Source organism: Salvelinus fontinalis, chromosome 1 (genome assembly GCF_029448725.1).
Source record: "Salvelinus fontinalis isolate EN_2023a chromosome 1, ASM2944872v1, whole genome shotgun sequence".
NCBI classification, from domain to species: Eukaryota; Metazoa; Chordata; class Actinopteri; order Salmoniformes; family Salmonidae; genus Salvelinus; species Salvelinus fontinalis.
This window is the reverse complement of record NC_074665.1, coordinates 73,372,294-73,399,426: the sequence shown is the minus strand read 5'-3', so window position 1 is coordinate 73,399,426 and position 27,133 is coordinate 73,372,294. Positions and strand designations below refer to the sequence as shown.

The window sequence follows — 27,133 nt, the reverse complement described above, 5'->3', positions numbered from 1 at the left end:
AAGTGTGTTGGGTAATCTAACAACGATAAAATATTTTTATTTGAACACTTTCCGTTTTTGATATTGCTGGTATGCAAGTACTGTCCCTTTACCGTTTACACCTTCTGTATCCTGTGCATGTGACAAATAGACACATTTTACTTGATATAGCATGTGTTTACCACATGGCCTCACATGTGAATCCTTAAAGAGATGGGTGCGGTTAAGGCTTAAGAGGGTGTGAACGATGCTGAATGACTGTTGACAAAGAAGAGCTCTCCAGTAGGTGTATCAAAATATTCAAGGACCATTTTCTCAAAAGTGGGATTACAAGTTTGTCAATTTTCAAAGCAGAATGACTTTCCCGTTGTTCCTCAACTGCAGTGTATGATATAGCATTTTCTAGCTCAAATTTTTATCCAGTGTAAAAAACAATTAAACATTTTGCTACGTAAGACCAAATCGAGGTGGTTAGGTCACATGGGACAAGACCCTTAACAACTAGTACAGTTGATTTTGTGTCAAACGCAGATAATCTTTTTATAACAGACATACCCCTCCCCATCTTCACAACAACTTTGTCAATATGACTTGGCAATGACAATATCCCTAGGAGTTTAGTTTCCTCGAATTGCTCAATGTTAATAATAAACTGGTCTTAAATACGTATAAAACTAAAAGCATTGTATTTGGTTCAAAGCATTCTCTAAGACCTAAACTTCAACTGGAGTTGTGCATAGAGGGTCTTAACTTCTTTCGGCTGAGATCCAGTTAACGGGATCGACTTGACAACAGCCAGTGAAAGTGCAGGGTGCCAAATTCAAACAACAGACATCTCATAATTAAAATTCCTCAAACATACAAGTATTTTACACCATTTTAAAGATAAACTTGTTGTTAATCTCACCACAGTGTCCGATTTCAAAAAGGCTTTACGACGAAAGCACACCATCTGATTATGTTAGGTCAGTACCTAGTCACAGAAAAACACAGGCATTTTTCCAGCCAAAGAGAGGAGTCACAAAAAGCAGAAATAAAGATAAAATGAATCACAAACCTTTGATCTTCATCAGATGACACTCATAGGACTTCCTGTTACACAATACTTGTATGTTTTGTTTGATAAAGTTCATATTTATATCCAAAAATCTCAGTTTACATTGGCGCGTTAAGTTCAGTAATGTTTTGCTTCCAAAACATCCGGTGATTTTGCAGAGAGCCACCTCAATTTACAGAAATACGCACACCATGCTATAATCTGAGTACAGCGCTCAGAGCCAAAACAAGCCATAAAGATATCCGCCATGTTGTGGAGTCAACAGATGTCCGAATAGCATTATAAATATTCACTTACCTTTGATCTCCATCAGAATGCACTCCCAGGAATCCCAGTTCCACAATACATGTTTGATTTGTTCCATAAAGTCCATAATTTATGTCCAAATACCTCCTTTTTGTTAGCGCGTTCAGTACACAATCCAAACTCACGACGCGCGGGCAAGTCCATGTGAAAGTTCAGACGAAAAGTCATATTACAGTTTGTAGAAACATGTCAAACGAAGTATAGAATCAATCTTTAGGATGTTTTTAACATAAATCTTCAATAATGTTCCGCCCGGAGAATTCCTTTGTCTGTAGAAATGCGTTGGAACGCAGGTCTAACTCTCACGTGAACACGCGTGGTCAGCTCATGGCACTCTGCTAGAGCCCTGACTCAAAGAGCCCTCATTCCCCCCTCCTTCACAGTAGAAGCATCAAACAAGGTTCTAAAGACTGTTGACATCTCGTGGAAGCCTTAGGAAGTGCAATATGACCAATATCCCACTGTATATTCAATAGGCGATGAGTTGAAAAACTACAAACCTCAAATTTCCCACTTCTTGGTTTGATTTTTTTCTCAGGTTTTTGCTGCCATATGAGTTATGTTATACTCACAGACATTCAAACAGTTTTAGAAACTTCAGAGTGTTTTCTATACAAATCTACTAATAATATGCATATCTTAGCTTCTGGGACTGAGTAGCAGGCAGTTTACTCTGGGCATCTTATTCATCCAAGCTACTCAATACTGCCCCCCAGCCATAAGAAGTTAACCACCCATTCTGATACTGACCGTAACTCCTTATTTTGAATTTCGGTGAGCTCGTTGGCTTTGGATGCTGACCTGTAGAGTGTGAAGTAATTTGCATACATAGTCATTGTAGCTTTGTGTAAGACCAGTAGGAAATCATTTGTAAAAATAGAGAAGAGTAACGGCCCAAGGCAGCGTCCCTGAAGGACACCGCACTGTACATATCTGATGTTAGAGAAGCTTTAGGATTAATAACATCAAAGGCTGCTCTGAAATCTAACAATACAGCTCCAACTATCATCTTATTATCCATTTATTTTAGGCATTCATCAGTCATCGGAGTCAGTGCAGTACAAACTGAGTGCCCTTCTCTGTAGGAAAGTCAGTAGTCAAACACAATTCTCGCCATCCAATTTACTAAGACCAAGCAAAAAACTGATTTGGGTGGCTGTTCGAGCCAGCAAAGGGTGCTTTACTATTTTTAGGTAGTGGAATTACTTTAGCTTCCTCCCACGCCTGTGGACACCAGTGGTGGAAAAAGTACTCAATTGTCATACTTGAGTAAAAGTAAAGATACCTTTAATAGAAAACGACTCACGTGATAGTCACCTAGTAAAATACTACTTGAGTAAAAGTCTGAAAGTATTTGGTTTTAAATATACTTAATTGTCAAAAGTAAATGGAAATGCTCAAATGTACTTAAGTATCAAAAGTACAATTATAAACCATTTAAAATTCCTTATATTAAGCAAACCAGATGCCACCATTTTAAATGTTATTTTTATTGACGGATAGCCAGTGGCACACTCCAATACTAAGACATCATTTACAAACGAAGCATTTGTGTTTAGTGAGTCCGCCAGATCAGAGGCACTAGGGATGACCGGGGATGTTCTCTTGATAAGTGTGTGAATTGGACCATTTTCCTGTCAAAATGTAACAAGTACTTTTGGGTGTCAGGGAAAATGTATGGAGTAAAAAGTACTTTCTTTCCTTTTAAAAGTAGTCAAATATAAATAGTAAAGTACAGGGAAAAAATGCTTATGTAGTTCTTTTAAAGTGTTTTTACTTAAATACTTTACACCATTGGTGGACACAGACTCCTTCAGGCTTTGGTTAATTATCTAGCAAATAGAGGTGGCAATACAGTCTGCTACCATTCCCAATACTTTCCAATCTAGGTTGTCGATACCTGGTGGCTTATTATTGATGGATAACAATAGTTTTTCCACCTCTCCCAAACTAACTTGACCCTTTACATGTGGGAATTAGCCTGTATGAATAGGGCTGAATTGAAATCGTTATTACCGAAGAAATATGAAAAGCATATGCATAACCATGGTAGCAATTGAAAGGGGACAGTTTTTATATAATGGGAAAAGTTTTAGATTAAAGGTGAATACACAACAGTTCACCTGACCCATTACTGAATCCAGACATTACACTGTTGGTTTATGTGACATTTTATTTTTTTACTTTTTGCAACATTTGTTGATAATGAAATCTGAAAATACTCAGGATAGATTCAGTAACATTATAAGACTATTCCTGGAAAATGTGGGGTAGGTACAAGGTGTTTGAGTAAGAGGACTATTCGGTGTCTCCAAGTGGTCACACACCTCTCCAATGTGTGAACAGTTCCTAAGCAATTTTAATGCGCTTTTATGACTTGAAGTCTTCAACTATAAGGTACTTTTTTTTTTGTTCTCCCCTAGCTTTGCTGTTCAGGAAGTAGAGCAAGCTTACTTGTAGTTGTTTCATTTGGAACACAAGTCTGCATCTCCGCCATCACAAAATTACTGTTTACGCAATCCAAAAACGGTCCATTGTAAATCGCAATCTGGGTCAGGCATGATTTCAAAATGTGTTCTATTGCCAACGTGACTAGTTAAGTTAACCTAACACTAAGATCGTATTTTTTTTCACATGGCAATTCAGAGAAACAATGTAATTTTGGTGCTCATAGAAATGAGTCATGAGTGCATTCGGGTGCTCACAATAAACAAAAATGATCATACCCTGGGTTGTTCTCAACAGAATATATCGCCATGTCATCTTGTACATCAAACATAGTGATCTTAAACGTTGACACTGTATATGACTTGAGTTTTATGATATATAAATGTGAAGTGCACATTTGGACTCACAGGTGTTTGGCTTGCTTGTATGACACCAAAGCAGTATTTATTATAAACCTCAACGTCTCATCTTTCAAAATACATTGAGTCATCTTAATTTACAGCATTTCCGTCACTCAGACAAAATATTAGCACAAGTTGCCCAATTAGCCGGAGGGATGGGGGCAACTTTTTGTCATGCGCGGTGCTCAAGTTAAGAACAGCTGTCAGTCAAAACCCAGACAGCGCTGTGAAGCGCCTAGCCAGAGCTCTGATGCCATGTATAGCATGTTACTATACAGCTACTACCCGTCATGTATAGCATGTTAGTGTACAGTTACTACCCGTCATGTATAGCATGTTACTGTACAGCTACTACCCGTCATGTATAGCATGTTACTGTACAGCTACTACCCGTCATGTATAGCATGTTACTGTACAGCTACTACCCGTGTACGAGTGTAAAGGGCTACGGTACTCAAGTCTTTTTTCATTTTTGTCATTTATCTTGGTTTGGTAATATAATTTATTTTTAAGTTGTCACAATGGTTGACATACTGTAAAATTAGACAATCAGCTGAGCAGCCTGACTTGTTTGCCACCACTTTTGCATAATTTATTTGAACCATACAATTTTTCATTTCATCAACAATCCAGGGGGCTCAAAATAATTTTTGTAACGCATGTTCTTTACCATTCGGTAATCAGATTTGCCACCAATGCTCCTTATAGGACACTATAAGGAGCATTGGCCTTATCACTGCACTCTATACTCCTCTATACCCAACCCACTGGTTGACGCTTTATTTATAAAACCCTCTTAGGCCTCACTCCCCCCTATCTGAGATATCTACTGCAGCCCTCATCCTCCACATACAACACCCATTCTGCCAATCACATTCTGTTAAATGTTCCCAAAGCACACACATCCCTGGGTCGCTCCACTTTTCAGTTCGCTGCAGCTAACGACTGGAACGAGCAGCAACAAACACTCAAACTGGACAGTTTTATCTCAATCTCTTCATTCAAAGACTCAATCATGGACACTCTTACTGACAGCTGTGGCTGCTTTGTGTGAAGTATTGTGGTCTCTACTTTGCCCTTTGTGCTGTTGTCTGTGCCCGATAATGTTTGTACCATGTTTTGTGCTGCTACCATGTTGTGTTGCTGCCTTGCTGTGTTGTTGTCTTAATACTCTCTTTATGTAGTGTTCTCTCGTCGTGATGTGTGTTTTTGTCCTATATTTTTAATTCCATCCCCCGTCCCTGCAGGATGCCTTTTACCTTTTCTTAGGCCGTCATTATAAATAAGAATTTGTTCTTGACTGACTTGCCTAGAATAATTTTACAAATACTTCCAGTTCTGCATCTGGATTCACTTCCTCATACACATCAGACCAACATACAGCTTCAACAAAAGAGTCCTGAGAAAAACATTTAGTATGAAGCATTGAAGTCAACATGGGCCAGCATCTGCTTTCGACAACTTTCGGGTCCATGCCCTGATGAAGTGAGGCTGTTCTGAAGGCAAAAGGTGCAACTCAATATTAGGAAGGTGTTCCTAATGTTTTTGTACATTCAGTGTACAGCAACACCTCCCCATATGCTTTCCTGTCTTTTCTGTAGATGTTATATCCTTGTCTTGCTGTTGCTGTATCATCAAAGGAATTAAGTGTGTTTCAGAGATGGCCAGTGTGTGTGTGTATATACAGTGGGGAGAACAAGTTTTTGATACACTGCCGATTTTGCAGGTTTTCCTACTTACAAAGCATGTAGAGGTCTGTCATTTTTATAATAGGTACACTTCAACTGTGAGAGACCGAATCTAAAACGAAAATCACATTGTATGATTTTTAAGTAATTAATTTGCATTTTATTGCATGACATAAGTATTTGATACATCAGAAAAGCAGAACTTAATATTTGGTACAGAAATCTTTGTTTGCAATTACAGAGATCATACGTTTCCTGTAGTTCTTGACCAGGTTTGCACACACTGCAGCAGGTATTTTGGCCCACTCCTCCATACAGACCTTCTCCAGATCCTTCAGGTTTCGGGGCTGTCGCTGGGCAATACGGACTTTCAGCTCCCTCCAAAGATTTTCTATTGGGTTCAGGTCTGGAGACTGGCTAGGCCACATTTTTTACATAAATTTTCCATTATTAAAGTGGCTGGAGATTGAGTCAGTATGTTGGCAGCAGCCACTCAATGTTAGTGTTGGCTGTTTAACAGTCTGATGGCCTTGAGATAGAAGCTGTTTTTTAGTCTCTCGGTCCCTGTTTTGATGCACCTGTACTGACCTCGCCTTCTGGATGATAGCGGGGTGAACAGGCAGTGGCTCGGGTGGTTGTTGTCCTTGATGATTTTTATGGTCTTCCTGTGACATCGGGTTGTGTAGGTGTCCTGGAGGGCAGGTAGTTTGCTCCCGGTGATGCGTTGTGCAGACCTCACTACCCTCTGGAGAGCCTTACAGTTGTGGGCGGAGCAGTTGCTGTACCAGGCGGTGATACAGCCCAACAGGATGCTCTCGATTGTGCATCTGTAAAAGTTTGAGTGCTTTTGGTGACAAGCTGAATTTCTTCAGCCTCCTGAGGTTGTAGAGGTGCTGCTGCGCCTTCTTCACCCCGCTGTCTGTGTGGGTGGACCAATTCAGTTTGTCCGTGATGTGTACGCCGAGGAACTTAAAACTTACTACCCTCTCTACTACTGTCCTGTCGATGTGGATAGGGGGGTGCTCCCTCTGCTGTTTCCTGAAGTCCACAATCATCTCCTTTGTTTTGTTGGTTATTTTCCTGACACCACACTCCGAGGGCCCTCACCACCTTCCTGTAGGCAGTCTTGTCGTTGCTGGTAATCAAGCCTACCAGTGTAGTGTCATGGTAAGATAACTTGATGATTGAGTTGGAGGCGTGCATGGCCACGCAGTCGTGGGTGAACAGGGAGTACAGGAGAGGGCTCAGAACGCACCCTTGTGGGGCCCCAGTGTTGAGGATCAGCGGGTTGGAGATGTTGTTACCTACCCTCACCACCTGGGGGCGGCCCGTCAGGAACTCCAGTACCCAGTTGCACAGGGCGTGGTCGAGGCCCAGGGTCTCGAGCTTGATGATGAGTTTGGAGGGTGCTATGAGGTTAAAAGCTGAGCTGTTGTCGATGAACAGCATCCTTACATAGGTATTCCTCTTGTGCATATGGGTTAGGGCAGTGTGGTAGTCATTTACAACATTAACAAGGTCTACACTGTATTTTTGATCAATTTGATTCTATTTTAATGTTCAAAAAATGTGTTTTAATTTTAAAAAACAAGGACATTTCTAAGTGACTCCAAACATGTGTGTGTGCGGCAGGTAGCCTAGTGGTTAGAGCGTTGGGCCAGTAACAAAGTTTGCTGGATCGAATCCCTGAGCTGACAAGGTAAAAATCTGTCGTTCTGCCCCTGAACAAGGCAGTTAACCCACTGGTCCTCGGTAGGCCGTCATTGTAAATAAGAATTTGTTTTTAACTGACTTGCCTAGTTAAATAAATTAATTTATGAATGTTATCTGATGTTAGCAAGTTATTGATTTTATGAACCTTATTTCTAAGGCTACATTAATATCGGCTATTCTTAGCCCTTTCCTGGGTAGCTTATCACCGATAGACATATGGAGAAATGTTTTTGTAAAATAAAAACATTGACTACAATATATTAGCCAAACAATCAGGCACTTGTCAGTGTGTGATGTTAGCCTGAAGCTCTCACTCCTCCCAGACTTTTGAGAGGGTGGACAATGAGCTTGTCGTAGCAGATGTAAGCAATGTCCCCACGCTCTGTGTCAGCTTTCATAGCTGGGATAAGTTCTTTCTGCCTCTGACGCACAGCTTCAGAGAAGTTCTCATTGAGGAAGATGTTGATTCCTCTCAAGGTCTTGGCTCTCTCCAGAACAGCCATCTTGTCCTTGAACCATAAGAACTTGACCACTATAGACCTGGGTCTGTCACCTGGGCTGATTTATAGGTTTGCCCATTGAAGAAGTGCTCAGAAAGTGACTTTGTACCTGAATATCAAAACGTTCAAGCGGTAAGGCTGCTCAAAGTTGACCTATTTTGCATACCATGGCTTCATCAATGCAAAGATCAATGGTTGAGATTTGATGTAATTTAAAAGCTTGTCAAACGATTTTAAAATGTTTTTTTAAATGTCATTTTTAACCTTAAAGGGCGACTGCACTTCTTGATTTGGCCTGGTTTTTAGATTTGGTTCATTAAGAAATGCTAGCGACCATGACTGAATTCAAACGTGAGTTGGGTTTTGGGGGTATGGTTTGATGTGTGTGTGTTCGTAGGTGGGAAAAGTTTGCGAAATTATTTAGCCAATTAGCGACTGTGGCAAAGTTGGTTAGGCTATCCAAAGTCAAACCATCTCTGGGGATAGTTAGGGACCGTCAATACATTCCACAGGTAAACAGGACAATATTTTCGTGTTAATCTTTTAGTTACAATATTTGTATATACATTTTTTTCAATTCATAGTTGGAGGCTTTTTAAGTCATTTAAATTTGGAGCTATTGACTTTTAAAAATATTGTCCCATGTACATTGTGTAATTTACTGATGGTCCCTAACTAGCCACATAGGGATATCAAATTGACCATGGGCGTTATGATCAAGTCGCGTGCAAATCTTAGTTTTGGATGAGACTGACTTTATGATCAAAATTAACCTATTTACACTTTAGTCCATTTTGTCACTAGAATAAATATTTGACTAGAATCGATGCCACATAGGGCCATTTTCAAAAGGAGAAGTTGCTTTTTAGGGGCAGTTGCTCACTAAACGTAAATCAAAAAACTATAAAATGGGTTTTGCAACCCTGTTTGTAAGCTTTTAAATGATATTAAACTCAACAGTTTGTTTTCCAGTGATGAAGACATAGATGTCTCATGGTATGGTGGGGTATGCAAAATGGGTAAACTTTTATCTCCTGAAAGTTTTGTCATTCAGGTCCGGAAGATCACTTTCTGACCACTTCTTCCAATGGAAAACATGAATGTAAATCAAAGGGGATGCTGTCAAAATGTGATTGAATTTCAAATGGATTCACCCTTTATTAAACATGTTGTAGTCTGTAACACAATTTGCCATTGCAGTTGAAAGAAAATGCGAGGTGTAGGTTCTCTTATGTAGGGAATCCCAGAAACTGTGCTAGAGGTGCAAATTTTGTACTTTGAACTTGAAAGCAAAGGTTGTCTAAGATCTAGATGAGAGAGCTGAAGACAACTTGGAGTTAGACCAACTGCCCTTTTTAATTAGGCTAGGCCTAACTACCCATTTCCCTGTGTGTTCAACGAAGTGAGTCCCTTTTGGATCACTTTGATATTTTAAGTATAAATTGTGCTCCAATATTGGATTTTAAAAGCCTGTGATATGAAATGAAGTACCCTTTTGATATTCAGGGATTTTTCTGCTATTGAACTACTTGGGTGTACAAGGTAAAAGAACTACAAGGTCAAAGATTTTAAGCAATTTTTTCTGGGTTGCATAAGTCAAAACAGTATAATAAATAAAATACAAATTCAGGATGGAAAAATGCTTTCAGTCTAAGCTTAAATGACTAAAACCAGATATAAAGCATGTAGAAAATATAATGGACCTAATATACACTGCTCAAAAAAATAAAGGGAACACTTAAACAACACAATGTAACTCCAAGTCAATCACACTTCTGTGAAATCAAACTGTCCACTTAGGAAGCAACACTGATTGACAATACATTTCACATGCTGTTGTGCAAATGGAATCGACAAAAGGTGGAAATTATAGGCAATTAGCAAGACACCCCCCAAAACAGGAGTGATTCTGCAGGTGGTGACCACAGACCACTTCTCAGTTCCTATGCTTCCTGGCTGATGTTTTGGTCACTTTTGAATGCTGGCGGTGCTCTCACTCTAGTGGTAGCATGAGACGGAGTCTACAACCCACACAAGTGGCTCAGGTAGTGCAGTTCATCCAGGATGGCACATCAATGGGAACTGTGGCAAAAAGGTTTGCTGTGTCTGTCAACGTAGTGTCCAGAGCATGCAGACGCTACCAGGAGACAGGCCAGTACATCAGGAGACATGGAGGAGGCCGTAGGAGGGCAACAACCCAGCAGCAGGACCGCTACCTCCGCCTTTGTGCAAGGAGGTGCACTGCCAGCGCCCTGCAAAATGACCTCCAGCAGGCCACAAATGTGCATGTGTCTGCTCAAACGGTCATGAACAGACTCTATGAGGGTGGTATGAGGGCCCGACGTCCACAGGTGGGGGTTGTGCTTACAGCCCAACACCGTGCAGGACGTTTGGCATTTGCCAGAGAACACCAAGAGTGGCAAATTCGCCACTGGGGCCCTGTGCTCTTCACAGATGAAAGCAGGTTCACACTGAGCACATGAGCACATGTGACAGACGTGAAAGAGTCTGGAGACGCCGTGGAGAACGTTCTGCTGCCTGCAACATCCTCAGCATGACCGGTTTGGCGATGGGTCAGTCATGGTGTGGGGTGGCATTTCTTTGTGGGGCCGCACAGCCCTCCATGGGCTCGCCAGAGGTAGCCTGACTGCCATTAGGTACCGAGATGAGATCCTCAGACCCCTTGTGAGACCATATGCTGACACATGCACATTTGTGGCCTGCTGGAGGTCATTTTGCAGGGCTCTGGCAGTGCACCTCCTTGCACAAAGGCGGAGGTAGCGGTCCTGCTGCTGGGTTGTTGCCCTCCTACGGCCTCCTCCACATCTCCTGATGTACTGGCCTGTCTCCTGGTAGCGCCTGCATGCTCTGGACACTACGCTGACAGACACAGCAAACCTTTTTGCCACAGTTCGCATTGATGTGCCATCCTGGATGAGCTGCACTAACTGAGCCACTTGTGTGGGTTGTAGACTCCGTCTCATGCTACCACTAGAGTGAGAGCACCGCCAGCATTCAAAAGTGACCAAAACATCAGCCAGGAAGCATAGGAACTGAGAAGTGGTCTGTGGTCACCACCTGCAGAATCACTCCTGTTTTGGGGGGTGTCTTGCTAATTGCCTATAATTTCCACCTTTTGTCTATTCCATTTGCACAACAGCATGTGAAATTTATTGTCAATCAGTGTTGCTTCCTAAGTGGACAGTTTGATTTCACAGAAGTGTGATTGACTTGGAGTTACATTGTGTTGTTTAAGTGTTCCCTTTATTTTTTTGAGCAGTGTATTTAAAAAATAATATAATCTTTGTTTGTTCTCAATCACCAAAATGACAGCTAGACAGTCGGGGAGAATTGAAAATTCACAAAACAATGAATTTGGCAGTATTGAGATTATTATTATGTTTGAGTAAAACAACACAGCATTAGCCATGGCAAATGCATAGAATTGCAGGAAATTAGCTTTAAAAAACTGCAATATTTTCTCAGCTCCATGGAGAAATTTGTAGAATTGCAGAAAATTGTCTTAAATGCAAAAATGTCTCTAGGCAAATGGGCCTCCAATGTCATTTAAAATGCAGCCGCATCAACGGGACGATTTTTAATTTCTGATTTATTTATTTCTAGGGCTGTCAAACGATTAAAATAATTAATCGAGTTAATGTATTTTGTGGTCTTGTAGCTCAGTTGATAGAGCATGGCGTTTGTAACACCAGGGTAGTGGGTGAAATTCCCGGGACCATCCATGTGTAAAATGTATGCGCGCATGACTAGAAGTCGCATTTGGATTAAAGCATCTGCTAAATGGTATATTATTAATGGCGACACACATCCATAAGTACTGTTAAAGCTTGAAGCATTTTAAATGCGTGTAACTGTAGGAAAAATAAACTGTCTCTATGGATACAATAGAACAAAGAGCTTTTAAACTTGTCCAACAATTACCAGGACGTGTACTCCGAGCATGCGCTGACCAACTGGCAAGTGTCTTCTCTGACATTTTCAACCTCTCCCTGTCTGAGTCTGTAATACCAACATGTTTAAAGCAGACCACCATAGTCCTTTTGCCCAAGAACACTAAGGTAACCGACCCGTAGCACTCATGTCTGTAGCCATGAAATGCTTTGAAAGGCTGGTCATTGCTCACATCAACACCATTATCCCAGAAACCCTAGACCCACTCCAATTTCCATACCACACCAACAGATCCACAGATGATGCATTCTCTATTGCACTCCACACTTCCCTTTCACACCTGGACAAAAGGAACACCTACGTGAGAATGCTATTCATTGACTGCAGCTCAGCGTTCAACACCATAGTGCCCATAAAGCTCATCACTAAGCTAAGGACCCTGGGACTAAACACCTCCATCTGAAACTGGATCCTGGACTTCCTGACAGGCCGCACCCAGGTGGTAAGGGTAGGCACCAACACATCTGATCACCAACAACGATGAGACAGCCTATAGGGAGGAGGTCAGAGACCTGACCGTGTGGTTCAAGGACAACAACCTCTCCCTCAACGTGATCAAGACAACGGAGATGATTGTGGACTACAGGAAAAGGAGGACCGAGCACAGCCCCATTCTCATCTACGGGGCTGTAATGGAGCAGGTTGAGAGCGTCAAGTTCCTTGGCGTCCACATCACCAACAAACTAACATGGTCCAAGCACACCAAGACAATCGTGAAGAGGGCACGACAACCTATTCCCCCTCAGGAGACTGAAAAGATTTTGGATGGGTCCAACGATCCTCAAAAGATTTTACAGCTGCACCATCAAGAGCATCCTGACGGGTTGCATCACTGCCTGGTATGGCAACCCCAAGGCACTACAGAGGGTAGTGCGTATGGCCCAGTACATCACCGGGGCCACGTTTCCTGCCATCCAGGACCTCTGTACCAGGCGGTGACAGAGGAAGGCCCTAAAAATTGTCAAAGACTCCAGCTACACTTGTCATGAACTGTTCTCTCTGCTACCGCATGGCAAGCAGTACCGGAGCGCCAAGTCTAGATCCAATAAGCTTCTAAACAGCTTCTACCCCCAAGCCATAAGACTCCTGAACGGTTAATCAAATAGCTACCCAGACTATTTGCATTGCCCCCCCCCCCCACGCTGCTGCTACTCTTATTATCAATGCATAGCCACTTTAATAACTACCTAAATGTACATAATTACCTCGACTAACCGGTTCCCCCACACATTGACACATTGATTCTGTAATGGTACCCCTGTATATAGCCCCACTATTGTTATTTATTGCTGCTCTTTAATTATTTGTTATTCTTCTCTTTTTGGTGGGGATTTTCTTAACTGCATTGTTGGTTTAAGGGCTTGTAAGTAAGCATTTCACTGTAAGGTTTACACCTGTTGTATTCAGCGCATGTGACAATTTGATTTGAACAATGTTATAAAAACACTAACCATCTGTACTGATTACTTTACACATAGGCTTTCACACTCCCGCCCTCCCACACCCCCTCTATTTCACTGGGCGAGTTAGTCCACCCCGGGCACCGGGCCATTCAAATCTAAGTTTTCACCTTTTTTAGGCCATTCCATTGGTCCTTTAAATAAAGGTGAAATACAAATCTAATAATTTCTGTTTTTCTTTCTCCCCATCCAACAGGACAGCTAACCCGTCATAGTGGTCATCATGGATGTGTATGACCCTCAGACGCTAGGCATTATGGTATTTGGAGGCTTCATGGTCATCTCAGCCCTCGGCATCGTCCTGGTCTCCACCTTCTCCATGAAGGTAGCCTAACTGTTGTTAATATAATAATCATAATGTATACCATTTAGCAGATCCAAAGCGACTTAGTCATGCGTGCATGCATTTTTCTTATGGGTAGCCCCAGCAGCACTCAAACCCACAACACTGGCATTGCAAGCACCATGCTCTATCTTCTGAGATACACAGTTGTTGTTGTGGTGGTGATCATGTATTATATTTAACTTATGTTTTCTCATTCTTCTCCATGAAGGAGACCTCGTATGAGGAGGCTCTGGCCCAGCAGCGTAGAGAGCTGGGCAAGATGGCGCCTCCCAGCCAACTGACCAAGAAGGAGAAGAAGAAGGACAAGGTAAAACGAGATAAAACACACCTCAACTCAAATGCCTTTTTGTAGAATTATTCTAGCTGTGTGTGTGGTGTGTGTGGTGTGTGTGGTGTGTGTGGTGTGTGTGGTGTGTGTGGTGTGTGTGGTGTGTGGGGTGTGTGGGGTGTGTGGTGGGTGTGGGGTGTGGGGTGTGTGTCTGCCTGCATTTTAATGCACATACTGTAGCGCATTTTGATTGTCATATAATGTTAGTGTGTTCTAAATTAAATGTATTATTCTAATCATTAAGGTATCTGAGAAGAAGAACCGTGGTAAGAAGAAGGAAGACAAGCCCAATGGGAAGCTGCCAGAATCGGAACCAGAGGAGGTCCCAGTGGCCGAACCTGAACCAACCCCAGCCCCAGAAATAGTCACTGCTCCTGCTCCTGCCCCTGCCCCTGAACCAACCACTCACCATGCTCCAGTTCCCACTGCCGTAGAGGCCCCACCTGCCCCTGCACCAAAGGAGAAGAAGAAGAAGGAGAAGAAGGTGGCTAAGGTAGAGCCAGCTCAGGTGGCCACCACCCCCATTGCCCCCTCCAAGCCTGCACCAGTCCTGGAGGCTGTCACCAAGGAGGTCCCCGTGATGGCAGTGCCCCCAGTGGGCTCCCAGCAGACTGCAGCCAAGGCTCAGGAGGCCAAGGCTCAGGAGGCCAAGGCTCAGGAGGCCAAGGCTCAGGAGGCCAAGGCTCAGGAGGCCAAGGCTCAGGAGGCCAAGGCTCAGGAGGCCCAGAACTCTTCTAAGAAGAAGGTATCTTCCAAGAAAAAAGCTGAGTCTGGTAAGGAAGCTTTGTCTATTTTCAATGTATTTCAATCATTTTACATATGTATTATTTCACATAACTAGAGAGCAACACAACTGTTGATAATATACATTTATTTTGTGTGACCAACTTTTTATTTAGTTTGTCATCTTTTGGGAAAGGGGTTACAGGTATAACATTCAAAGTCATATTCATATATTCAGTTATCATATTTGCATTTGATATTTCCTAGTAACTGTTGGCTGCCACTCAAAATAAAAACAGAGCAATGCATACAAAGATTTGAGGCCAATTTCATTATAAAACATTTATTGGGTGTTAGTATGTGAACAAAGTTGAAATTAATAAATTGATGGTCAGGATTACGGGATGCCAAGGTAATGTTTTTCTGTATTCTGGTCCAGTTAAAGGATGATTGTTACATTTAGATCTGTGGGCCATACTTTTTTAATGGCTAGCTCAGAGTATGGGCTTTCTAATAGTTGATATGTTACAGAGATTAGTCCTTTAAGGAGACCAGATAGTCCGTTTTTACAAATTCCATATTGGACAGGTTGACAGCTGAGTTTCCCATGGAACTCCATAGGCCAGCATAGCTGACTTAAGTAAAAAAAATATATATATATATATATATATATATATATATATAAAATGCATCTTTCAGATCTTGGAATGTCTTAAAATCATTACTATCCATGATATCGCCACGGGTACGGATACTGCATTGGGGCGATGTGAAAGGCCGCCCTCTCGATCGCAAGACATTATTGATAAATATTGGCGTGTGGGCATGCCTTTTAGATTCCTAGTTGCATATTTTTTTCAATTTTGTGGAAAATAGTACTTGTTTGAGCAATAATAGGGACAAAGCATAGTTTACATTAAGCGATATCAATGAACACCACCTCTTCCAGTTCCATTTCTAACTAGTAGGCTATTTGATTTAGAAAACGTCTCCTGGATGCTGATTGACGCAACGCGGCGTGCCTGGACACAGCCCTTAGCCGTGTAATATAAGCCATATATCACAAACCCCCGAGGTGCCTTATTTCTATTATAAACTGGTTACCTACGTAATTAGAGCAGTAAAAACAAATGTTTTGTCATACCCGTGGTATCTGATATACCACGGCTTTCAGCCAATCAGCATTCAGGGCTCGAACCACACAGTTATATATCAGACAATATATAATGGGTATGATGCAAAACTACTTGTTTACTGTTCTAATTACGTTGGTAACCAGTTTATAGTAGCAATAAGGCACGTCAAGGGTTTGTGGTATATGGCCAATATACCACACCTCCTCGGGCCTTATTGCTTAATTGTATAATAGACCGGACTATATAATATCTGCAGAGAGACTTGTGCTCCTACACTGCAGAACAAAGCTCAGCTATTTTCTCTGTGGTGGACTGATTAGAAAGAGGAATTGGTGTGCTCAGCTGAAGTTTGTCGTAACAGTGTTTGGGTGCCGGGTTCTAAAGGTATACACTGGAAGAAAGAAAAGCCTGCACTCACTGAAATATTCTTTAAGTTTTCATGTTTTTCTTTTTAGCAGCACATGTCAGAGCAAACGGACGCGTTTCGGCGGCATCTGACGAAGGCTGCCGTGGTGGACTCTGATCTTAGCCAGTCTAACTGGGTGTGGTCTGGTCGAAAGACTACTACTGCACACATTATGCAGGACATGGTCAGGGCCCAAGGCCTCTGTGTGTGTTGGGCTATGTGTGTGTGTGCGTGCCACCAAACAGAGTAGGTCTTCAAAGAAAAGCTTCCCTCATTCTGTGTGCCAGCTACTACAGCTGCACAAGAACAACAGGACTACAATTACAGGACCACAAGTACAGTAGTTTCTCCTAGGGTTGTAAAATTCCAGGAACTTTCAATAAATTCCATGCTTTTCCCGAAATCCCTGTTGGAGGAATCCTGGAATCAGGAGGGAATAAGCAGGAAATCCGGAATCCTCCAACCAGGATTTCTGGAAAAACAGGGAAGTCTGTTGTCTGTCTGTAGATGTCATTCTTCCTTATATGGGTTGTGTTTTTGTGACTGACAGACAGACCAACACAGGAAGTGAGGTAACTGCCAGCTAGGCTGTTAAAAACATATCTTTCTGTTTTTAATGAGTGGAAATGGTAGTCTAGGCAGGAACTACTTTAGCCAAAACACAAGCACTAATGTAACACTCTTACTACAACAATGACAACGTGTGTGTGGTACCCTGTTCAATTCTGTCTGTTCTTGGCTGCAGTAGCGCCCTCCTGCTCAGTGTGTGTATGTGTGCACAGCTCTGGCCCTGTTGTGCTAGCTGACAAAGCCTCTCAGTAACTCAGACAATAGGGAGTTTCTCTGGTGCCACAGGGGCTGGGTCTGCCTGGTACCACTCTGCCCTCTCAGCCAGGGTTTCAGCTGCCCAGTTCCCACCCACTCTGCCCTCTCAGCCAGGGTTTCAGCTGCCCAGTTCCCACCCACTCTGCCCTCTCAGCCAGGGTTTCAGCTGCCCAGTTCCCACCCACTCTGCCCTCTCAGCCAGGGTTTCAGCTGCCCAGTTCCCACCCACTCTGCCCTCTCAGCCAGGGTTTCAGCTGCCCAGTTCCCACCCACTCTGCCCTGAGCCATGGGAATTTACTCAGTCTTGTGATGACAAACATATTAAGCATATTAGACATACAGTTGAAGTTGGAAGTTTTAAATACACTTAGGTTGGAGTCCATTAACTCGTTTTTCAATAACTCCACAAATTTCTTGTTAACAAACTATAGTTTTGGAACAACTACTTTGTGCATGACACATACTTTTTCCAACAATTGTTTACAGACAGATTCTTTCACTTATAATTCACTGTATCACAACTCAAGTGGGTCAGAACTTTACATACACTATTGACTGTGCCTTTAAACGGCTTGGTAAATTCCAGAAAATGTCATGGCTTTAGAAGCTTCTGATAGGCTAATTGACATCATTTGAGTCAATTGGAGGTGTACCTGTGGATGTATTTCCAGACCTACCTTCAAACTCAGTGCCTCTTTCCTTGACATCATGGCTAAATCAAAAGAAATCGGCCAAAAATTATAGACCTCCACAATTCTGGTTCATCCTTGGGAGCAATTTCCAAAAACCTGAAAGTATCACGTTCAAACAATAGTACGCAAGTATAAACACCATGGGACCACGCAGCCGTCATACCGCTCAGGAAGGAGGCGCGTTCTGTCTTCTAGAGATGAACGTACTTTGGTGCGAAAAGTGCAAATCAATCCCAGAACAACAGAAAAGGACCTTGTGAAGATGCTGGAGGAAACCGGTACAAAAGTATCTATATCCCCAGTAAAACGAGTCCTATATCTACATAACCTGAAAGGCCGCTCAGCAAGGAAGAAGCCACTGCTCCAAAACCGCCATAAAGCCAGACTACGGTTTGCAACTGCACATGGGGACGAAGATCATACTTTTTGGAGAAATGTCCTTTGGTCTGATGAAACAAAAGTAGAACTGTTTGGCCATAATGACCATCGTTATGTTTGGAGGAAAAAGGGGTGAGGCTTGCAAGCCGAAGAACACCATCCCAACTGTGAAGCACGGGGGTGGCAGCATCATGTTGTGGGGGTGCTTTGCTGCAGGAGGGACTGGTGCACTTCACAAAATAGATGGCATCGTGAGGGAGGAAAATTATGTGGATATATTGAAGCAACATCTCAAGACATTAGTCAGGAAGTTAAAGCTTGGTTGCAAATGGGTCTTCCAAATGGACAATGAGCCCAAGCATACTTCCAAAGTTGTGGCAAAATGGCTTAAGGACAACAAAGTCAAGGTATTGGAGTGGCCATCACAAAGCCCTGACCTCAACCCTATAGAAAATTTGTTGGCAGAACTGAAAAAGTGTTTGCGAGCAAGGAGGCCTACAAACCTGACTCAGGTACACCAGCTCTGTCAGGAGGAATGGGCCAAAATTCACCCAACTTATTGTGGGAAGCTTGTGGAAGGCTACCCAAAGCATTTGACCCAAGTTAAACAATTTAAAAGCAATGCAGCTTTTATGAAAGAAATAAAAGCTGAAATAAATCATTTTCTCTACTATTATTCTGACATTTCACATTCTTAAAATAAAGTGGTGATCCTAACTGACCTAAGACAGGGATTTTTTACTCGGATTAAATGTCAGGAGTTGTGAAACTGAGTTTACATACACCTTAGCCAAATACATTTAAACTTCCAACTTCAACTGTATTTAGCCTTCATTTATTGCCTTTTACCCCACAAACACCCCACGAAGACAACTGACTTCTGTCAAATATCAGTCAAACCTAATAGAATAGAATGCCCTACTAGGCTGCCCACAGTGCCCAGTTCCCTCCCCTGTTACTGACCAGGCCCTAGCCTGGTGGCAGTGTGAGAACCCACAATCTTACGATGGCAGGCAATCTGTATCAGACAGTAGGAATATTCCACATGGCCTTTTACCCCTTAACTTCCCAAGTTCTGTCAAAATTGTATTCCTGTGCACATCAAAAGGGCAGTTACTAAGTGCTTTTCTCAGTAGGGAAGGATGTTTTATTAATAGCTATGATTTCCTCTCCTTACTTGTAGCGGCTGACTCTCTGGGTGCTTGTAATAATATGTAATAACATCTCTCTCCCTGTCGTGCTCTCTGTTTAGCCATAGCAGTGGACTCTGGTCTGGATTCCCCCCTGTACCTGCCCTACAGGGCCCTGGTCTCTACTGTTAGCAGTATGGTGATCAGTCAGGGAGAGGCCCAGCGCCTCATAGAGATCCTGTCTGACAAGGCTGGCATCAGACAAGACACCTGGCACATGGTACGACCTGTGGCGGGGATGGGAGATACTGTTGGGGGGGGGGGGGGGTGACAGACATGTCAGTCTGGGGGTGGAGAGGGGTGATATGAAATCACTCTGAGGGGGTTGGGGGAGGACATCATGCATGACATTGTGGTATGACCCGGGATGGGAGATACCATTGTGGAGTTGAAGGGGGGTTGACAAATGTAAGGCTTGAGTTGGAGGGTAGGGAATCCGGCAGGGCATCTAATACAATCTGGTAAGGACTGGATGGGAGATGAGGGGGTTGGACTGGGAGTGTGTGTGTGTGGTGGGAGGGGTGGTGACACTGACACACGTTATGCATGAGGAGGCCGGGTGATTGGTCAGACACTCACAAATACACTACAGTTGTTGATATTGATTGTGACTAACTTCCTGTGTGTGTGTGCGCGTGCTACTCAGGCTACTCAGAAGGGCGACCCGGTGGCTGTGATGAAGAAACAGTTAGAGGAGAATCAGAAACAGCTGGCAACTCAGCAAGAGGACGCCAACGCAGCCAAGAACAGACTGAGGGAACTCACCAAGGTAACACCCACGCACGCACACACACAATGCGCAGGAGTGTGTCACCGCAGCCAAGAACAGACTCTGAGAACTCACCAGGGTAAAAAACACATTCTCACACATTGAGAATATCTCTGAAAATATTACTTATTTTACCACATAACTAGAATCCCCTCCCATGGATGAGTTGACCAATTGTTTACCACTGTTGTCTGTGTGTAGGAGCCATGGTTAGGGTCAATTCGAATTGAAGTCAGTCAATTCAGGAAGGGATTTGGAATTTCACATGAAATATTTTCAATTTTTTTAAATCATTGAATTACTTCCTGAATTGACCCCAGTCCTTCTAGGAGCTGTCTGACAGTCTGTATTTCTCCTCCTGTAGGAGCTGTCTGCTGAGAAGTCGAAGGTGGCCAGTGTGGAAACCAGGCTGAGTTCCCAGCTCTCGTCCAGGGAGCAAGAGATGATCGCTCTGCAGGCTCGGATGCAGGCCTCCTACCAGGACCACGTAGCACAGACACAGAAACTCACCGCCAAGGTACTGGAAATAGAATAGAATGCAGGTCTGTCTCTTTCTGTCAGCTACTGTCTTTTTCTCATTTGAATTCAGTATACTTTATTGGATTTAAATTTAGTTATGTAAAGATTTCCAAAGCATTCCAAAACTAAGTCAAAAGTCCCTCCCTACTCTCAGGTCATCAGTCTTCAGGAGCAGTTGGAGTCAGGTCCCACTGCCCAGCTGGCTTGTCTGCAGCAAGAGAACTCCATCCTCAGAGATGCCTTGAACCAGGCCACCAGCCAGGCAGAGAGCAAGTAGGTGTCTGTTCCTAACCTAAACCCTAACCCTGAATCAGGCCACCAGTCAGGCAGAAAGCAAGTAGGTGGGTTCCCGGCCCCTGTCCCAAAACATTTTAGTATTTGCCACTACGAAGAATGTTTTGTTTTGAGATTGCAGATGTAAATTCGTATGGAACACAGTAAATTAGGATTACTAGGTCTAGGATTAGTGTGTCTGACTAAGAGACTGTCTACTGTGAAGCCTGCTCTGAGGTACACTACATGGCCAAAGGTATGTGGACACCCCTTCAAATGAGTGGATTCTGGTTTTTCAGCCACACCCATTGCTGACAGGTGTATACAATCGAGCATGAGGCCCATGCAATCCCCATAGATAAACATTGGCAGTAGAATGGACTTACTGAAGAGCTCGGTGACTTTCAACGTGGCACCGTCATAGGATGGCACCTTTCCAACAAGTCAGTTCGTCAAATTTCTGTCCTGCTAAAGCTGCCCCAGTCAACTGTAAGTGCTGTTATTGTGAAGTGGAAATGTCTACGAGCGACAACGGCTCAGCTGCGAAGTGGTAGGCCACACAAGCTCACAGAACGGGACTGCCGTTCTGTGAGCGTAACAAGTAAAAATCGTCTGTCCTTAGTTGCAACACTCACTCAAGTTCCAAACTGCCTCTGGAAGCAAAGTCAGCACAAGAGCTTCATGAAGTGGGTTTCCATGGCCGAGCAGCCGCACGCACACAAGCCTAAGATCACCATGCGCAATGCCAAGCGTGAGCTGGAGTGGTGTAAAGCACGCCACCATTGGACTGGAGCAGGGGAAACGCGTTCTCTGGAGTGGTGTAAAGCACACCACCATTGGACTGGAGCAGGGGAAACGCGTTCTCTGGAGTGGTGTGAAGCACACCACCATTGGACTGGAGCAGGGTAAACACCTTCTCTGGAGTGGTGTAAAGCACACCACCATTGGACTGGAGCAGGGGAAACGCGTTCTCTGGAGTGGTGTGAAGCACACCACCATTGGACTGGAGCAGGGTAAACGCCTTCTCTGGAGTGGTGTAAAGCACACCACCATTGGACTGGAGCAGGGGAAACGCGTTCTCTGGAGTGATGAATCACGCTTCAACTTCTCTCAGTCCAACGGATGAATCTGCATTTCGTGGATGCCAGGAGAACGCTACCTACCCAAGTGCATAGTGCCAACTGTTACATTTGGTGGAAGAGGAATAATGGTCTGGAGCTGTTTTTCATAGTTCTGGATAGGCGCCTTAGTTCCAGTAAAGGGTGACCTTAATGCTACAGAATACAATGACATTCTAGACAATTCTGTGCTTCTAACTTTGTTTCAGCATGACAATGCCCCTTTGCACAAAGTAAAGTCCATACAGAAAAGGTTTATCGAGATCGGTGTGGAAGAACTTGACTGGCCTGCACAGAGCCCTGACCTCAATCCCATCGAACACCTTTGGGATGAATTGGAACACCGACTGCGAGCCATGCCTAATTGCCAAACATCAGTGGCCGACCTCACTAGTGCTCTTGTGGCTGAATGTGAGAAAGTCCCCGCAGCAATGTTCCAACATCTAGTGGAAAGCCTTCCCAGAAGAGTGGAGGCTGTTTATAGCAGCAAAGGGGGGACCAACTCCATATTAATACCTGTGCTTTTGGAATGAGCTGTTTGACGAGCAGGTGTCCACATACTTTTAGCCATGTGTATTTTCCTGACTGACCTGGCCTCCCTCTCTTTTCTCTCCTCAGACAGAATGCAGAGCTTGCCAAGCTGAGACAGGACTGTGCCAGACTGACCAAGGAGCTGGGGGAGAGGAGTGAGAGCCTTCAAGCTGATGAGAAGGTCAAGAGAGGGCTGGAGACTAAGGTGTCTTCTGTAGAGAAACAACTTACTCTACTGCAGGTAGGACTGGAAAACACATGCACACGGACGCACATGCACACGCGCACACACGGATGCACACGGATACACGTGCACACGGACATGGAAACGCACACGGACATGGAAACGCACACGTTCAGACTAATGACAACATCTGGAGAGGGCTGGAGGCACTGGCCCTGCTGCTATAAGTGGTATCGCACCAGATTTTGCTAGTCTGTTCTGTGACCTAGGAAAATGTAACATTCTGTAAGTAGTTGTCATGACTTTACTTTCATTAATCTGCTGACTTATTTATCTAATCAACTAACTGTTTAATTGTTACCCGATTTTTAAGTTAATCATGTAACGATAAACTAATTAGGAATTTGGGGCACCACGAGAGCGGTTGTTTTAAAGAGTTACCATGTCCCAAATTAAACTCTAAAGGTCTTTACCTATCACATCCATAAAACAGTCAACGTATTAATCATAACCTTGTATCATATCATCATTCGGAACAGTCGTAACTTCCAGCAAGCTCAGTCCGATGATGCTGTGACACACCGCCCCAGACCATGACAGACCCTCCACCTCCAAATGTATCCCGCTTCAGAGTACAGGCCTCAGTGTAACGCTCATTCCTTCGACGATAAACGCGAATCCAACCATCACCCCTGGTGAGACAAAACCACGACTCGTCAGTGAAGAGCACTTTTTGCCAGTCCTGTCTGGCTCAGCGACGGTGGATTTGTGCCCATAGGCGACGTTGTTGTCTGGTGAGGATCTGTCTTACAACAGGCCTACAAGCCCTCAGTCCAGCCTCTCTCAGCCTATTGCGGACAGTTTGAGCACTGATGGAGGGATTGTGCGTTCCTGGTGTAACTCGGGCAGTTGTTGTTGCCATCCTGTACCTGTCCCGCAGGTGTGATGTTCGGATGTACCGATCCTGTGCAGGTGTTACATGTGTTCTGCCACTGCGAGGACGATCAGCTGTCCGTCCTGTCTCCCTGTAGCTCCGTCTTAGGCATCTCACAGTACGGACATTGCAATTTATTGCCCTGGCCACATCTGCAGTCCTCATGCCTCCTTGCAGCATGCCTAAGGCATGTTCGCACAAATGAGCAGGGACCCTGGGCATCTTTCGTTTGATGTTTTTCAGAGTCAGTAGAAAGGTCTCTTTAGTGTCCTACGTTTTCATAACTGTGACCTTAATTGCATACCGTCTGTAAGCTGTTAGTGTCTTAACGACCGTTCCACAGGTGCATATTCATTAATTGTTTATGGTTCATTGAACAATCAGGGGAAACAATGTTTAAACCCTTTACAATGAAGATCTGTGAAGTTATTTGGATTTTTATGAATTATCTTTGAAAGACGTTTCTTTTGCTGAGTTTACATGGTGTTCAGGTCAGGAAAACAAAAACATTTCTTTATTGAAGACTATCAGAAAGAATGTTGGTACTTATTTATTTTGATCCAAAGCCATGAATGAGTGAGTCACTCAGCTTTATGTAGGTGCCAAGGTTATATGACTGCGCCATCAACTTGATTATTTAGCAGACATCACTTGCTTATATTCAGTCAACACATATTTTAAGAATATAATTGACCATTTTGTTTCTCTTAGAATAAAAACCTTTGTAACAATAGTTTTAGTAAATAATACTGACGAGTAGAAACAAAATGATCCGTTTCTATTTGGTTTGTCGCCCATTCATTGTCAGTTAGAGCTTTTGGGTCCCTGGACGCTGGACTGGAGCAGTGACGTATGGTTCCGTACTAAATCACAAATTACATCTAAAACACTCTGTGCAACCACTGTACCTCCATGGTCTTGGCTAAATGACTCATGGCATTTTGCCTGTCATATTTAGGGTGATCCTAAGTTGATAACTACATGATAAGTCTACATCTGTAAGGCACTAGATTTGGACTGTCTACAGGGATGACCAATGGACCTCTGGGGGAGAAACTGGTGATTAATGTAGCTTTAGAGTCAAAGGGCTTCAGGGTCTATTTTCAACTTTAGCAAGACTGGTATTTTGCTCGGACCCTTAAGTGATCCTAGTATAAATCCTCATTTAAAATGTTTTGTGGCGCATATGCGTTTATGCTTGCACAAGCGCACATGTCAAGGGCAAGAAAACTAAGTATCCTGGTAGGCTGCATCCTGGGCAGAATGAGTCTGACGTCATCAGATCATTTCCATGTCAATGACCGTGTGTCAGTAAGAATTGGTGCTGACCTCAAGCCATATGCCAAGAGGACCTGTAGTGGTTTTACTAAGTGTCTTACACCATTGTAGTCGCGAAAGATATGAATGAGTCTATTTCAAAGCTATATTATCCATGGAGGAGAGAACCTCACGACGGAAGTACTGAACCAGTTGTATGTGGTGTGAACATGGTTCATGACTTCTAATAGAACCCTCCATTCAGGAGGAAAGTTATTTATTAGTGGCATCTGTGTTAACCATCAGAAGAGTGTTTTGGAGATTCCCTTACACGTGTTGCAATCTGAGTGACTACTACCGCTGTTATCAATGGCAATTTGAATTGTTAGGTCTCTAACCTTCTTACTGATTGTTGCTGGCATTGGTACCCAGGGGGTCCAGCGACCCTACCAATTTATCCCAAAATGTTATCCTACCGGAACACATGACTAGAGCATTTTACTAGTAGCATTGTAGTTGAGACTACACATGGCAAGAAATTATTATTGTTGCCATTTGTTTTTGGAGGTAGAAAGTCCACTGGACTTATTTTACAATGAGTGTAACACCTCTGATGTCAGATGTATTCTATAAGTTTATCCCCGTCGAGGGGCTTGTCCACTCTTCTGTTCTCGTGGGGAAGTTTACAACTTGATTTGTTGGGTGATCGGGTGGCCTCGTACAGTGTTGCACGTAGTCTCGAACCTTTGAACGGCCCCTTTGTACGAGTTGTCAGCAGTCACATTGTTAGTAGATTGGTTGTAACCTTTCAACCAAATCTCCTGGTGTTTGTGCTTCAAAAAGCTCAGTGGTTGTCGTGGCCTGCCATTAACCACAGTGTCTGCGTGTGGCAACCGTTCCAGTACCTGCAAGCTGAGAGGAGGATATCTTTCGGCGATATCGCACAGTGTTTCACCAGTTGGAGTCACCGGGTTAGTGGCGGGACTGACACCGTTAGTTTCATTGTAAGGCGTTTCAGTCCCTCTCAAAGCAGAACATGTATCATCGGAAGCAGAGTCCACTCTGAACGTTGATTTGTTTCCTGAGACGGCAGCGGTGCTTGCCGAAGTATCTGAAGGACAAGAGAAGTTAATCTTAGATACAGTATCGTATGACTCCAAGGAGGAGGAAAGTTGCTCACTCACGGAGACTGCTGGCTCGAAATCATGAAAAGAATAGCCAATCAGGTTTGCTGATTGAATGTGACGAGATATCGTAATATCTGCTTGAGTCAGATTCTCCACCAAGGTATCGAAACGTCTTTTTCCCCCAGGGGTCTTTTCAACCGATACTCCTTGTGGATGACTATTGCAGCCTGCGTTAGGAGAAGACAGTGTGGTCATTAGAGATGGCACTGTTAACTGTGACCACAATTGGTTGTTTTGTCAATCCATCAGTGGGACCAAACGATCCATAAAGTCTGCTCCGAGTAGCAGGTGTTTAGTTTCGAGGCTGGTAACATACACAGGATGAACAAGAGATACGTCATGGAAGTGTAGTTTCAGCAGGAGTCGCATTGTGAGAGGCGAGGTAGTCTGAGTGAAACCTCAAAGTTTAGTTTCTCCATCGTTCAGCTGGGTTCAAAGCCCTTGTGAGATCATTGAACAATGTTGGAGAGATGAGCGATATTGTTGAGCCCGACTCAATTAGCACATCACAGGTTGTGAGGTATCCCCACAAAGTGGAGTGATTGTTCGCAACGGCGTGATGTCATAGTGAAAAAAGATTGACTTGTCAGCGTTTGAGTGGAACTGGCTATTGCGATGTTGTTTACCTTGTGCGTTGCAACATTTGTATCTGAGGCTATAGTCAATGCCCGTGGACTTGTTTCTTGATCAAGCGGGCCCTGGATTGGGTTTCGAGTAAGAACGGGAGTAATTTGATCGTTTTACATCCTCGCTAATGGAGATAATTTTGGCGGACCTGTTCTCCGACAAATCCACGACTAGTCATGGTGACTT

General features: G+C 43.5%; 1 protein-coding gene across 10 annotated transcripts in view; it reads left to right on the top strand.

Annotated features, from left to right (window-relative positions):
* Positions 1–27,133, top strand: part of LOC129861326 (ribosome-binding protein 1-like) — a 67,075-nt gene that overhangs the window by 15,475 nt on the left and 24,467 nt on the right. For all 10 annotated transcript variants that reach the window (XM_055932669.1, XM_055932686.1, XM_055932678.1 and 7 more), the window contains exons 2-9: positions 13,721–13,849; positions 14,079–14,177; positions 14,443–14,971; positions 19,611–19,768; positions 20,195–20,317; positions 20,682–20,834; positions 20,991–21,109; positions 22,846–22,999. In XM_055932669.1, coding sequence (XP_055788644.1) covers positions 13,748–13,849; positions 14,079–14,177; positions 14,443–14,971; positions 19,611–19,768; positions 20,195–20,317; positions 20,682–20,834; positions 20,991–21,109; positions 22,846–22,999 — 1,437 coding nt within the window. In that variant the 5' untranslated portion in view covers positions 13,721–13,747. The remainder of the gene's footprint in view (positions 1–13,720; positions 13,850–14,078; positions 14,178–14,442; positions 14,972–19,610; positions 19,769–20,194; positions 20,318–20,681; positions 20,835–20,990; positions 21,110–22,845; positions 23,000–27,133) is intronic.